The sequence below is a fragment of the Pecten maximus genome, chromosome 10 (genome assembly GCF_902652985.1).
Source record: "Pecten maximus chromosome 10, xPecMax1.1, whole genome shotgun sequence".
Taxonomy (NCBI): domain Eukaryota; kingdom Metazoa; phylum Mollusca; class Bivalvia; order Pectinida; family Pectinidae; genus Pecten; species Pecten maximus.
This window is the reverse complement of record NC_047024.1, coordinates 11,908,158-11,924,338: the sequence shown is the minus strand read 5'-3', so window position 1 is coordinate 11,924,338 and position 16,181 is coordinate 11,908,158. Positions and strand designations below refer to the sequence as shown.

General features: G+C 37.9%; 1 protein-coding gene across 1 annotated transcript; it reads left to right on the top strand.

The window, feature by feature from the left end:
* The first annotated feature begins 9,344 nt into the window (after positions 1-9,344).
* Positions 9,345-15,718, top strand: LOC117335819 (prestin-like). Its single transcript, XM_033896028.1, is given in 3 exon segments — positions 9,345-9,443; positions 12,090-13,803; positions 13,805-15,718. Coding segments are annotated over 3 exon segments (2,679 nt in total). The 5' UTR covers positions 9,345-9,372; the 3' UTR covers positions 14,699-15,718.
* The last annotated feature ends 463 nt before the right edge of the window (positions 15,719-16,181 follow it).

Genomic DNA, 16,181 nt, shown 5'->3' with positions numbered 1-16,181 from the left:
CAAGCTGTATTTCTAATTAAAATTGATGAAACGAGAACAAAATAGAAAAAAAATTAGCATGGTGAGCGTTGGATGCCAAATTTTACTTTATGATCCGCCATGTGAATATAGGTCATACCCCAGGCGGTATACATCATGTATCATGTTATCGAAATACGGACCTGATGAACTGGACCACCAGCATACTAAAGCAAATCAAACGGGATTTAAACTTTTAGGGGATAATTATGTCCCGGTCTGGTATAGGATAAGTTAATAAAACAAAAAACAGAGATCCAATCTCTATAGATGTTCAATGACAAGTTAATATTACAAAAACAGATATCCTATCTCCATAGATGTTCAATGAGAAGTTAATATTACAAAAAAAGATATCCTATCTCCATAGATGTTCAATGAGAAGTTAATATTACAAAAACAGAGATCCAATCTCTACAGATGTTCAATGAGAAGTTAATATTACAAAAACAGATATCCTATCTCCACAGATGTTCAATAACTGGCCCTGGTGTCAGTATTGATGATTGTGTGAAGTCAATCAACAACACGGCAAGCATATATACTAGAATATCTATCCATGTGTAATTATCTCTTAGTGTTCTGCACGGGTTGAGGGGGGAATTTAAGTTATCCAATGACCTACCTGCTTTGCATAAACATCAGAGCATAGTCCTGGACAATGAGGGCCCTGATATTGTTTTCTCTACATATGGAAGTATTTCCTGGATTACGAACAGTGAACATGAGTGTAATACAACTATAAACATAGGACAAAGGGTGAAGAACTGCACAGTATAATTAATTAATATAGTTGTTTTGTTATGAAATGACCGCTTTGAAATAAGAGGAGTCCACTGTAGTATGGTAAACAGTGCAGAGATGCTGGGTTTCGGTTGGATTAGGTAAACATGGTGTCCGTCCACTTGTTCCTGTACTCTACGTCTATGTTACAATAGTAAAGAAGAAATCACGATTGTGACAAAATACTGTATCAATATTTAATGAGATATGTTTCAGAATAGTGCAAGTACCGACACTGTCCACGAGTATTATAAATCCAGGGAGGAAATGGAGAACAGGTGATATTCGGTTAAGTGATTTTTCATTCCCCCAATTCGTGAACAACATTTAGCTACTGAAAAAGCCACGAAAGAACATTTTATGATAACCCTGGTACTGCTCTCCTTACCACGAACCCAAACCCTTCCCTTTAGTACACAACCTACTGAAATGGTGGAGAAATAGTATTGTTAATGGCATTTTATTGTATTCCTGGTGAATTTTACTGCAATGATACAGTTAGTATTCGGACTGTACCATACTTAACGTCATGTGTTACAATGTGACATTATTAAGATTATTAAGATACTGCATGACGCATTAATTGTTTTACATTGGTCAAGTAAAATGAAGCGAGCATGTGTTCCAAACACTTATTACCATTGCAGGCAATGCCACGTATCGTTATCATTGTATGTTCGTCATTGCTTTGTCTGTCATCATCGTCTAATGACGAGGAATGTTTTAAGGTAATATGAATTAATACCACTGAAGGCCAATGTGAAATATATACCTACACGCAACCGCGTGTGGAGTCTAAATTGTCTAAGTATACCGTGCCAATCTTAGTTTGTATGTTACTGTACATACTGTGACGATTCTACATGTTTTTATTCATTATTTTGATTTATTTGTATTAATTGCAATGCATTGTTACATTTGTATTTAAGTGCACATTACAAACTGTGACTTTTGTCACTGGTAGCATTAGGGGCTAAATGTATAGTATGATTAACCTCTGACCCGGATACCATTAAGAACGTGTATCTATGTCGTTTCTTGGTACGTCATCGCATTAAAATTGAATTTTTAAAGTTTTCATACATGTAATATATGAAGCCTGACATGGAATGACAAACAGTTGGCCACTTCTTAAATAGCCCTTGATAAAAACTCAAATACCATCATCATTAAAAGTAAAACTTTCGGTGTGTAGTTTTATGTCATTTTTCTTACCTATCTAACCTTACCTATCTAACCTTACCTATCTAACCTATCTAACCTTGCCTATCTAACCTTACCTATCTAACCTATCTAACCTTACCTATCTAACCTTACCTATCTAACCTATCTAACCTTACCTATCTAACCTATCTAACCTTGCCTATCTAACCTTACCTATCTAACCTTGCGGTTAGCGATTATCTATCATACCAGTCACAACATGTAGTTTGGGCCCGGATCTAGATTCGGCATTCTTACGGTAGTCTGGTTACAATGGATATGTTTTTTTAATATAGAACTGAATGTGATAATCCGAAATAAAAAACGATTGTCCTAATAATTTCCTGTAAAGGAGCATGTGGTACTCGAATATATTGCCAATGTAATTTACTTATATGCAATATTCTTTTTTTGCGGAAGACATTACAGCAAAATCTCCAGTCGAAAGTACCGGATTACAAGTACTCTCGTTCTAGCGATCGAAGCCGCAAAGCTGTATTTTACCCAAGGTAACAATTTAAAGCTCTACCTGGAAAACTTTTACAACAGACGTCAACATAGAGTCAGAGCGACGGGGCAGCAGTTGAATTGTTTGAATACCAAAGCTATGACGAAGAGAACATAGAACAATAACCTTTTGTTATATGTATGACTAGACCGATTGTAACAAATGGCTGTATTTACCAAATCAAAATATTGAACATTTTGACACTTCATAAGTTTTTTTGTTTTTTTTGTTTTTAAACTTTTATTCCTTTGAATAATTCATAAATAATTCATCATATAAATGCGTCGAGTATTAACTATTAGCAAATGACCGCTTTAAAATAAAAGGAGTCCAATGTAGTATGGTAAACAGTGCAGAGATACTGGGTTTCGGTTGGATTAGGTAAACATGGTGTCCGTCCACTTGTTCCTGTACTCTACGTCTATGTTACAATAGTAAAGAAGAAATCACGATTGTGACAAAATACTGTATCAATATTTAATGAGATATGTTTCAGAATAGTGCAAGTACCGACACTGTCCACGAGTATTATAAATCCAGGGAGGAAATGGAGAACAGGTGATATTCCGTTAAGTGATTTTTCATTCCCCCAATTCGTGAACAACATTTAGCTACTGAAAAAGCCACGAAAGAACATTTTATGATAACCCTGGTACTGCTCTCCTTACCACGAACCCAAACCCTTCCCTTTAGTACACAACCTACTGAAATGGTGGAGAAATAGTATAGTTAATGGCAGGTAACACAGTAAACACCACAAGTTGTGTCTTCAGATCAAACTATGTAGATGACGATGAAATAATAATGATAGAAAAGATATTATTCCGTTTGGTAACTTCTTTACAGTTACAGAGAATTAGCAGCCCTCCCTCTTCCCCTCCCTTCCCTCTCCTTCCCCATCTCTCTCCAGCTTTGTCTCCAGCATTTGTAGTTTCGCATTGCACATGTGTGATCGAATAGAGTGGTGTTGTTTTAAAACGATTGAACAATGTCGTAGTGAAAGACCATTCTTATACACAAGATGTGTCTTTTCCAGGTCACACTACAAGTTTGATCAAAATGCATGTAATAAATTATAGCAACTATAATTCCCAATGAAAAACTGAAAATCGGATATCCGCTGATATCAAAAAAGCTGTGATCGTTCAAATCGGTAAAATACGAGCAACGAAAAGAGATTTGCATAGCGACTCTAGGTAAAGAATAAGGTGGATAAGGAGGTGGATCAGGTTGTGGATTAATAGAATCTTTCATCCCTTTTGGGGAGAGATAGGGGGGATCCCAACCCGAGGAGGGAGATTGTTAAATTCCCAAACACGAGGCTTGCCGAATCTCACTCCGAGGGTTGTGATCCCCCTATCTCATTTGGACAAAATCGGTTAGGGTTAGGGTGAAAGAATCTGTCATTGCCATGGCTGCCATTCACGATTGTGGCTTTAAATTGGTTGAGCATCCGCCTTATTCACCTTATCTCGCTCCATCAGACTTTCATCTAATTCCAAAAATGAAAACAGCTATTTCAGACACCCTACCCTTAACCCTGGCATGCAGTGGATAACTTTCTGAACAGCCAAGAAAAGGAGTCTGTAAAAGGGGCATTGATGCCCTTAAACACCGCTAGCAAAAGTGTAAAGATACTGAAGGGGATTCTATTGAAAAATAATACAATATGTCCGGCAAAATTCATATCCTTCAATACGAGGCTCACAACTTATCAATCAGCCCACGTAGTTGCGACTAACAAATATCACCTGTGTAGTGATTAAGGTTCGGGATATTTACTATTAATGACTAGAAGTGCTTGTAGTAATTGATTATGAAAATTGTAATAAAGAGTAACCGCTCGTTCAAATACAGTCGTTATATATACAAGGAAATACATACCACAATCATGCAGGTTCTTTGTCTACTGTCAACTTAATTATGAAGTCTGAAACACGTTACGTTGATAAAAGCGATTATAAATTGTACGTAATACACGTGTACTATTTACTTCCCAGTGGACTAAAATTATGAAACGCATGGCTATACAATATGTTTTACTCGTTATAAGTAATAAGCCATAACATACAGGTGTTGACAGTCAAGTTATGCAAAACCTCACTGACTTTGATTAATATCAAAATTAGTAGCTGAAGCGTACACGAGGTTATGTAACTAATTCGGAGTAAAAACGTGGAACAACACTAGATACACGAGGTTATATAACTACAAATTCGGAGTAGAAACATGGTAGAACACTAGATACACGAGGTTATATAACTACAAATTCGGAGTAGAAACAAGGTAGAACACTAGATACACGAGGTTATATAACTACTAATTCGGAGTATAAACAAGGTAGAACACTAGATACACGAGGTTATATAACTACAAATTCGGAGTAGAAACGTGGTAGAACACTAGATACACGAGGTTATATAACTACAAATTCGGAGTAGAAACGTGGTAGAACACTAGATACACGTGTTAAATAACTACAAATTCGGAGTAGAAACGTGGTAGAACACTAGATACACGAGGTTATATAACTACAAATTCGGAGTAGAAACGTGGTAGAACACTAGATACACGAGGTTATATAACTACAAATTCGGAGTAGAAACAAGGTAGAACACTAGATACACGAGGTTATATAACTACTAATTCGGAGTATAAACAAGGTAGAACACTAGATACACGAGGTAATATAACTACAAATTCGGAGTAGAAACGTGGTAGAACACTAGATACACGAGGTTATATAACTACAAATTCGGAGTAAAAACGTGGTAGAACATTAGATACACGAGTTATATAACTACAAATTCGGAGTAGAAACGTGGTAGAATACTAGATACACGATGTTATATAACTATAAATTCGGAGTAGAAACGTGGTAGAACACTTGATACACGAGGTTATATAACTACAAATTCGGAGTAGAAACATAGTAGAACACTAGATACATGAGGTTATATAACTACAAATTCGGAGTAGAAACATAGTAGAATACTAGATACACGATGTTATATAACTATAAATTCGGAGTAGAAACGTGGTAGAACACTAGATACACGAGGTTATATAACTACACATTCGGAGTAAAAACGTGGTAGAACATCACAAGATACACAAGGTTATATAACTACAAATTCGGAGTAGAAACGTGGTAGAACACTAGATACACGAGGTTATATAACTACAAATTCGGAGTAGAAATGTGGTAGAACACTAGATACACGAGGTTATATAATTATAAATTCGGAGTAGAAACACGGTAGAACACTAGATACACGAGGTTATATAACTACAAATTCGGAGTAGAAACATGGTAGAACACTAGATACACGAGGTTATATAACTACAAATTCGGAGTAGAAACATAGTAGAACACTAGATACATGAGGTTATATAACTACAAATTCGGAGTAGAAACGTGGTAGAACACTAGATACTCGAGGTTATATAACTACAAATTCGGAGTATAAACATGGTAGAACACTAGATACTCGAGGTTATATAACTACAAATTCGGAGTAGAAACATAGTAGAACACTAGATACATGAGGTTATATAACCATAAATTCGGAGTAGAAACGTGGTAGAACACTAGATACACGAGGTTATATAACTACAAATTCGGAGTAGAAACATAGTAGAACACTAGATACACGAGGTTATATAACTACAAATTCGGAGTAGAAACATGGTAGAACACTAGATACACGAGGTTATATAACAACTATAAATTCGGAGTAGAAACATAGCAGAACACTAGATAATTATAAATTCGGAGTAAAATATGCTTAACAACGTCGCGCTTTACTTTCTAGTTAAAAGCTACATACATGCGATTACGTTAACTTATACTAATTCGGAATAAAACTATCAAGTTTCACGTTATATTATTTCCTTGTTAAAATTACAAAGTGAGGTTATAGAAGTACAAATTCAGTGAAGAATCATGTATTGTTTTACATTATTTTTCTCTCTAATGGAGATCTTAGTACGAGGTAAACGATTCGTAATAGAAAAGTGATATTTTGGCGATTGATATCGATCATCAATAATCCAACTGTTGAATTGACGATTGTTGGACTCCTCGTTCGAACCACTGCTTATTAATCAACATCACAACTGTGTTAAATATGTTGTACTGAACTTTCCAGGAATCATTCCAAGTATCTGTCCCTGATCCTAGTACCTTGCGTAAGTAACCAAGGGGCGCACAAGAACAACTGTTATATACAGAAAAAATGTTATAACTAAAAAGACTTCATAAGATTTAAGTAGCGTTCGGCTCTTATATAACGGATGGTCGCGTGCTTGTGTAAAGATTACAACACGTTGAGGATGAGAGTAAAGGTACGCAAATTACATTTCCGCTAAAACGGTGACAGATATCTGTCAGAGGGGCGGGTCCACAGCGTTCTGACAGTCTTAATGAAGACTTAGTGACAAGCTTTCGTCATATTACATTAACATGTTTCTGACGCCCCAGCCTCATATATAACAAGTGTTCAAGTTGATCGGGTCCTCAGTTTCTCGTAGGATCTGAAATGAAGTTATGTTGGATTGTATATAGATAGCACTGTCTTGTAGAGGTAAGTGTTCATATATTTTTACATTTGTCCTAATTTGTAAGAGTATACGATTTAACGACATCCGTCTTTATTATTTATAGTTATGTAAGGACTATATATGTGTACATTAGAGACTCATAAATGTTTTCACGTAAATACAAAAAAGTCAACACGTTGTTTACTGTTTCAAATAAACGACACACATGTGTAATTGCATGTATAGGCAGGAAGTGCATCTGTAACAGGTAAAAAACCTACCTGTTCTGTCTGAAGACAGGTGCGGGGCATGTAAGGCCTGAGGCCGACAATGTCCTGTGTGAATGTCTGATGGATGGGACAGTTTGGTCAATACTGACCCACCGGGTTCCAGACGATCGCCAATCAGAATTGGGTTCCTGTCCACAAGGAAAGAGACAATTTTTTTTGTGACATTAACGAATGCGCTATTTGTGATATTATTAATTATCTTGTTCTAATACAGCTAATAAGTTCGCTGCACGCGAGCGACCTTAAATGTAGCTGAATCACCTAGCAACAGAACAGGACATAGTATTCAAAGACAAAACAGTCTGTCTCAATCAACGAAAACATAAACGACATAAAATCTACTTTTTATTTCTGACCCATTATCATCAAGGTCCAAGCTATCTAAAACAAATTAAACTATGAATATGATAGTTTAAGACACACAAACAGATGTTTTAGAGCAGTATATATTTACTACAATGTGAAAAAAAAGCATCGTTAAAAAGACCTAAAATTCAAGGTCAGAAAGACGAATCATGGTTTCTGTATCCATGCCGTTTAATCGTGAAAAGCTGTACATGTACTGATGGTCTCAAACCTTTTGTTCTGTCAGATTCCAAATAAACGTATACACAAACTGTATCATTAAATATACCACAAAATATGTTTTGAGGCTCGTGGTCATAAAAGTTTAATAAATGACAAAAACTAAATTTTGAACTATCAAAAAGAACTCCACAACAAGCATATTTAAGTTTAAAAATTCAGGTACATGTATATGCGTCCAGCTTCAATCACTTGTTTCGTGCTGACAAGTTTAGTGTTAGGGATGAAATTCTTTGGGACTGCCTTAGAAAAAGTATAACTGCTGATAAAACCAAGAACCTTCACTTAATCATTTGTCCATGAAGTTTTGTCACTAGCGCAATATACCCTTGATTGTTCTTCATTGGCTGCGCGTGTTAGAAATCGAGTGTGACGTCATGATATGGACAATGATGGTACGTTATGAATTTAGATTGCGTAACAAAAATGGAATCTTCCGTTTAATTGTGTCCTTCACATTTTGATGTAAAAACCTCTCAAGCAGTCAGTTTTCTGAGTCATATAATAAAAATGTAGATCCGTCTCCTGTCGATATTATTTTTTGCTGGCCTAGGCTTCTAGGAATTATTACATACAATCTTCTATGAAAGGGAAACTCATTGAATCTATAATGTCGCCCGTTAGACTTATGATAACATATCAAACTGTAATCATTTCCACTACCATCTAGTAATTCTTTAATACTTATATTTACACATTTGCTTCTTTTGCAAAACCTGAAACAAAAACAAAGGTGTTTCACTTTCCTTTTTATCAAAACACTGTTGTCAACAGGTTCACAACCAAACTAAATAAGCGTTCTAAGATAACGTTGTCTATCCGTCTATCGCCGGTACCCACGGTAAGTGTAGCGTGTAGTGTAATCAACCGAGGACATCCGAAGATGTTAGTACACGTGTCGTTATCAGAGGTACTCGGAACTGAAAGTCAATTCAGTCAATTCTATGGTTGTTTAATCAAATGTTTTCTGTAGAGTACTTACAATATTTGGTGTTTATCATTCTCATCTACCAGTAAAATAGAGAGAAAAAAGTTTATAAAATGGTTGTGTGACAAAGTGGGAAGGTGACGTTACATATGTCTCAATTAATTCATTAACCCGTATAATAATTACCCCGTGGACTGTCGGTCTCATTCAGACCATAACCAATGTGCGCGAGCCGCTCCGGACGTGAACTACTGACCAGTCGTTACATGGGTTACATGGGATCAACTAATACCTACCACACGTATTCTACTGACCACGATAGGTGAATACTTGTTAATGAAACAGACACCTTACATGTAATCCAGTACGTAGTATTAAGTCCGGACACAATGAGACGATATCATCTCGTTAGCACGAACATTAAAGGCTATCCGCCCAATAAATTAGACCTTCTCAAAAAACATACACTTAGGGACAGCAGGGATGGCCAGTCGGATGCCTTGACCACCAGAGAAATGTCAATAACAGTTAAATGGCCCTTACATTTGGAACATGTCATCCGGCACCACAGGCCGGTACGGTGCAGGTACATGTATAACTACCAATTTATAACAAAATTCTTCTTCGTTCAAATACAAAACTGGGAGTTTATGCAAACAATGCAATATCTAAAACATATATTGGCCTTCTTAATCTAGAAATATGTTTTCTATCATTCTTGATTTTACAAAACAAAAATGATTCGACAGAGAATAGATGATTACAAGACTTATCCGTGTACACAATTATTTTTGAACTGATTTATGTAAACATTATCGCCCTCAGTCTGTGTCTACACTCTCTCTGACCTAATACACATACGAACTTTCTCAAAACTCATCTATGTAGACAATTATCTCAGATCTTATATCCATATGTACATTATACAGACTTTCTCAACATAAACCGATGTAAACAAACAATGTCATGTGTGTACACTCTCTCAGGGCTCATTTGTGTATGTACACCCTCTCAGGGCTCATTTGTGTATGTACATTGTACACTCTCTCAGGGCTCATTTGTGTATGTACACTCTCTCAGGGCTCATTTGTGTATGTACACTCTCTCAGGGCTCATCTGTGTATGTACACTCTCTCAGGGCTCATTTGTGTATGTACAACCTCTCAGGGCTCATCTGTGTATGTACACTCATTCAGGGCACTTCTGACTATGTACAATATCAGGGCTCATCTGTGTATGTACACTCTCTCATGGCTCATCTGTGTATGTACACTCTCTCAGCGCTCATCTGTGTATGTACACTGTCAGGGCTCATCTGTGTATGTACACTCTCTCAGGGCTCATCTGACTACGTACACCATCTCAGGGCTCTTCTGACTGTACACTATCAGGGCTCATCTGTGTATGTACACTCTCTCAGGGCTCATCTGTGTATGTACACTCTCTCGGGGCTCATCTGTGTATGTACACTCTCGGGGCTCATCTGTGTATGTACACTCTCTGGGCTCATCTGTGTATGTACACTCTCTCAGGGCTCATCTGACTACGTACACCATCTCAGGGCTCTTCTGACTATGTACACTATCAGGGCTCATCTGTGTATGTACACTCTCTCAGGGCTCATCTGTGTATGTACACTCTCTCATGGCTCATCTGTGTATGTACACTCTCTCAGCGCTCATCTGTGTATGTACACTATCAGGGCTCATTTGTGTATGTACACCCTCTCAGGGCTCATCTGTGTATGTACACTCTCTCATGGCTCGTCTGTGTATGTACACTCTCTAAGCGCTCACCTGTGTATGTACACTCTCTCAGCGCTTATCTGTGCATGTACACTCTCTCAGCGCTCATCTGTGCATATACACTCTCTCAGCGCTCATCTGTGTATGTACACTCTCTCGAGACTTATTCTGTGTATGTACACCCTCTCGAGACTTATTCTGTGTATGTACACCCTCTCGAGACTTATTCTGTGTATGTACACCCTCTCGAGACTTATTCTGTATATGTACACTCTCTCTCTCGAGACTTATTCTGTCATAACGTACAGCGCACGCAACAGCAATCAGTTTCTAATTTGGGAAAATAGAAAAATGAAAATGGATAAACTTTTTTTGTCTATTTGTTTTATTTCATTTTTTCCCTTATTTGGCTTTGATTTTTAATTTAATATTTTTGTTGTTGTTGTGTGTGCCCCCGTGTGGGCTTTCATGTTAGCTAACAAACGTATTAATATAAAAAGCTTACAACTAAAGGAAATTATCCATTTTATTGATATCAAAGTATCCTTTAAATTTCTTTTATTTGCTTTATTCAAATATAGATTGTTAAATGCATTGGAGTTGATGATGTATTATACTGACTGTAGGATAACCTACAGACTTTTACATTAACAACCGTTCACTATGATTCCATATATAACAAGCATGAAAATCTCGAGATAAGGCAAATCACAAGTCTCCAAAGTTGACAAATACAATTAATGGTGCATTAATTAATTGTAAGACAATACAATTATAACAATTAATCATTCTGTTTATTAAATATTATTATCTGCCCTGCTAAATTATCTGACATGGAGAAGCATATTGATAAAAAAGATTTGTTGAGAATAAAGATTTTTATCATAACAACTAACAAATAATAATTAAGAAACATTTCTTTGAGTAATGACTGAAAATATAGTAATATAGCTTTACATTAGCTGTATCACACCGGGAAAAGAAAACATTACTGCAACGAAACAGAGAGAGAAAATATCAAACCATGGGGTCAGAAATGGTTTTATAGTGTTTAGTAGCTGACACAGTTCCACAATGGACGGGTCTAGTAGAAATGAAAAATTCGGTAGAAATGTGCTGTATATATTGTTTCGTTGATATAGCCGTCTATTAGAGGACTGTTAGTATGTGTTATTTTATACTCGTGTGTAGAAAGCTTTCGCTCTCAGAAGCTGTTAGAAAATGCGTATTTAAACTGATCATACTTACTACAAACAAAGCTGACAAAGCTTTCGATAACCCGGCTTAGTACCTCACTAGATACCGTTACTTGACACATAAGTCATAAAACACTAGTTGTGTGACCTTCCTTACGCCTACAAAATACGGCCATACCGAAGTCTGTAGTATGTATACACTGTCAGACCAGACGCGTCCCGTCGAAACGTCGCATCCATCACACCATGACGGCTCCCTTGACTAATGAGTGTTTTATTACGTATTTACAGGTTTCCTATTCAAAAGCACCTGAGCAGAATGCAACGGTCAGTCTCTGTGGCGGAAGGCATGCCGATGGAACCTGGAACGAACGGTCGGAACAACCGGCGCTCTTCGTGCCCACCCGTCTCTGGGCAGGAGAGCACGGTTTTCGTCAAACGTCCCCCCTATACCCAGGTGGCTTTCGACAACCTTAATCTGCGAGAGGACGTTCCTAGCAGTACGACATTGGGCCAGAAACTTAGAAACAAATGTGATTGTTCCGCAAAATGTGTATTCAAACAGCTCAGTGCGTTTCTACCAATTATTAAGGTTCTACGATACTACAACTTCAAAGAAAACCTTCTGATTGACATTCTGTCGGGAATTACAATTGGGATCCTCCATATTCCTCAGGCGCTTGCTTTCGGTTTGCTCACATCTGTTAAGGTTGAAAATGGCCTCTACACTTCGGTTTGGCCTGTGATCCTGTATGTGTTTTTCGGAACGTCCGCTCATGTTTCCATGGGAACGAGTGCCGTGATATGCATTGTGACTGCAAGTGTTGTGGATCGGCAAGCGGAAGCCTTCAAGGAAATGAACATGCATCTCATGGTTGGCGGAGGCGGAAATGGCACATCTAATTCTACGATCGAGGTCTGGGAAGATATTCCAGAATTCATGGATTTTAAGGAAAACGTCGCTATAAATGTTGCGTTGTCTGCAGGACTCATTATGATGTTGATGGGGCTTTTCCGGCTTGGATTTGTCACTGCCTACCTGTCCGAGTCGTTCTTTAGTGCCTTTACCTCTGGTGCTGCCGTTCACATCGCAACCAGTCAAATCCCAGCACTCTTGGGAATCAAGACACCCCGTTTTGGCGGCGTGTTCAAAATCATTTATACCTACGAAGCCATCTTTGGAAAGATCACGGAAATGCAGCCAACCACGCCGATAATAGCAGTAATCAGTATTGCGATTTTGTTTCTCGTTAAGGAGTGTATAAACGAACGGTTTAAACACAAACTGTTCATCCCTATCCCTGTAGAACTATTAGTGGTCATCTTGGCGACGGTGTTATCTTTTGCGATCGGGTTTGACGAGGAAGCTGTACCGGACAAGGACAAAACTTTCCACGTGGCGGTAGTCGGTCAACTGACTTCAAGCTTCCCCATGCCAGTATTTCCTGATCTAACAGGTATACAAAATTATATTGTCGACAGCTTTGTTATCGCCATTTTGATTTTTGCCAACACCATTGCTATGGCAAAGATCTGCGCCAAAAAGCACAATTACCAGATAGACGATAGTCAAGAACTTATTGCCTATGGCATGTGTAACTTTCTGAGTGCCTTCATGTTGTGTTTCCCGTCCGCTGTTGCCCCGCCCAGGTCTATGGTGGCTTCCTCCATGAACACCAAGACAACCTTTACCGGAGTATTTGTCACTATCCTGATGTTGCTGGTCATCTTAGTAATAAGTGCTCTGTTCAAACCTCTACCTAAGGCTGCTCTGGCTGCTATCATAGTGGTCGCCCTCAAAGGACTTTTTGTTCAGATGCTGGATTGTAGGAAGTTCTGGAGAGTCAATAAGTTCGATTTTATCATATGGTTTTTCACCATTTTCAGTGTAGTGTTCCTGGATATCGACCTCGGTTTAGGAATCGGTGTTGTAGTATCCCTTGTCACTGTCGTCTTCCAGACTCAGTTCTCGCGAGGATACCGTTTGGCTGTCACTTCAAATGAAGGGTATCATGGTAGAAAACAACAAGTACAAAAACACACGCGAAGTTCCCGGAGTAAAGATCTTCCGTTTCCAATCAAACCTTTACTTTGCCAACGCAGAAATATTCCGGAATACTCTGTACAGTAGGACGGTCAATCCCAGGATATATCTCAAAATGTTGAAAAAGCAGCAAAAACGCGACGAAAAGTCTGGAGACGTAGAGAAAAACGGCAATCTAACAAGCAGTTATGTTAAACCAACGGACGGGAAAATGAAACAGGAATTACCATCAATTAGTCTCGACTCAAACGGAAAGGACCTGAGACAGAAAAAAGAAAGTGTAGTGTCAACCATATCTAACACTAGTGCTGACAATCCAGCTTTCTGTGTATCGGAGGAAAACCTAGTTCCTCAAGAAGGACATGGGAAATTTAATGGCAATAATGGAACTCCGTCTCATAACTTCCTGACAATCAGTAACTACCCGCTATCGAGCCGGCGATTCAGTGTCGCCTCCAGCATAAGTATGATCACAGAGCTGGAAATCGACCCAGCTGACGGAGACGCTGTTGTCAGCGTGGAGTGGTTGGAACGGGCGAAGAAAACTCATCATATTATCATTGACTGCAGTACAATGAACTATTTGGATATTTCAGGTGCAAGTGTTCTCAGTCATATCTACGCCGAATACCAGCATGTGAACATCACCGTTTTCCTTGCCGGTTGCTCGGCAGACATTCGGAACACCATGCAACATGCTGGCGTATTCGATAAAATCCCCAAAGATAACTTTTTTATTGATCTCGAAGACGCCATTTCAATTGCTAAAAATATGGCTGTTCAGACGATACCAATTAATCTGGAAGACTTTTCTGATGATGAAGCAGCTGAAAACTCTTACGTTACCCGGATGTAAAATTCATGCTTACGTTACCCGGATGTAAGATGCGGAATGGTGAATGAGCTGTTACGTGTTGAGGAAATAACTTTTATTTTTGTATGTACATAAATATACATATACCATTATTTGAATCATATTTATCTACATACCATTGTCAGTTCATTCACATTTACGTATCTACAGGTGATTTCATATACTTGTGTACTTTGTTATATGACTGTAGATTTTAGTATATTGTTATGTACAGTGTTTACCCAAGGAACATTATCTACCAAACTGAGAGAGAGACCGAGAGAGGGAATGAGAGAGAGAGAGAAGGAGGGAGAAGAGAAAGAGAGAGAAGAAGAGACAAAGGGTGATGGGGTGCGGGATGGGGTCGGGGAATCTCCTACATTACTCTCCGTTGTTACACAGGCGGTCCTTAAACGCATACAACCTTGAATTTATCATTTGGATAGGGACAAACTGTTGATGCCTATAGGTGAATACTTACATTCTAAATTATCTTTAGGAGTTATCGTCATAATTCATATTTGTGAATTATCGTTAGCCTGGACATCTTAACGCTAGCTAATGATACTATTAATACGTATACCATGACGTCATCACGACGTGCGCGTCGGTAAACACAAATTTCGGGTTTATGTGATAAGATCCCGGGGGTAAAGGTGTAAGGAGAAGGGAGGGACGAATTTCCCGTACTGTCATAGACACAAATAATATCAATGTCATAATGGAAGTTTTGAATTAATTTAAGTGATTTAAAACATGATTAAGGTATACTGCTAATAGATATTAATGACAGCCTAACCTTGTTTGTCTGGGATGGGGGATCAGACATTGCCAAAGTAGAATAGTTCTACCCAAGTGTGCGAAAATAAATACATTGTATGACCGGAGAATTAATTATTTCTTCTTAAAAAAATCGCATTTTGTTACGAATGAAAAGAGAAAATGGTTATAAATTTCACAGCAAAAACTGTATAAGAAAATGTATATACAAGTGATATTTTGTATTAAAGGCCTAGAACTTCCGATGTTTTTTGTTCATTGTCTCTTCAGCGTTCACAAGGCATGTTCCCAGACGTAGTCATAACAACACAGTTCTACTGACAAAGAACACGTTAGTCCTGTTATTACAAAACCGATACCTCAAAATACAACTCCGATAACTCAAAATACAACACATACCTCAAAATACATCACCGATACCTCAAAATACAACTCCGATAACTCAAAATACATCACCGATACCTCAAAATACATCACCGATACCTCAAAATACAACTCCGATAACTCAAAATACAGCACCGATACCTCAAAATACATCACCGATACCTCAAAATACAGCACCGATACCTCAAAATACAACTCCGATAACTCAAAATACAGCACCGATACCTCAAAATACATCACCGATACCTAAAAATACAACTCCGATAACTCAAAATAAAACTCCGATACCTTGAAATACAACTCTGATACCTAAAATACAACT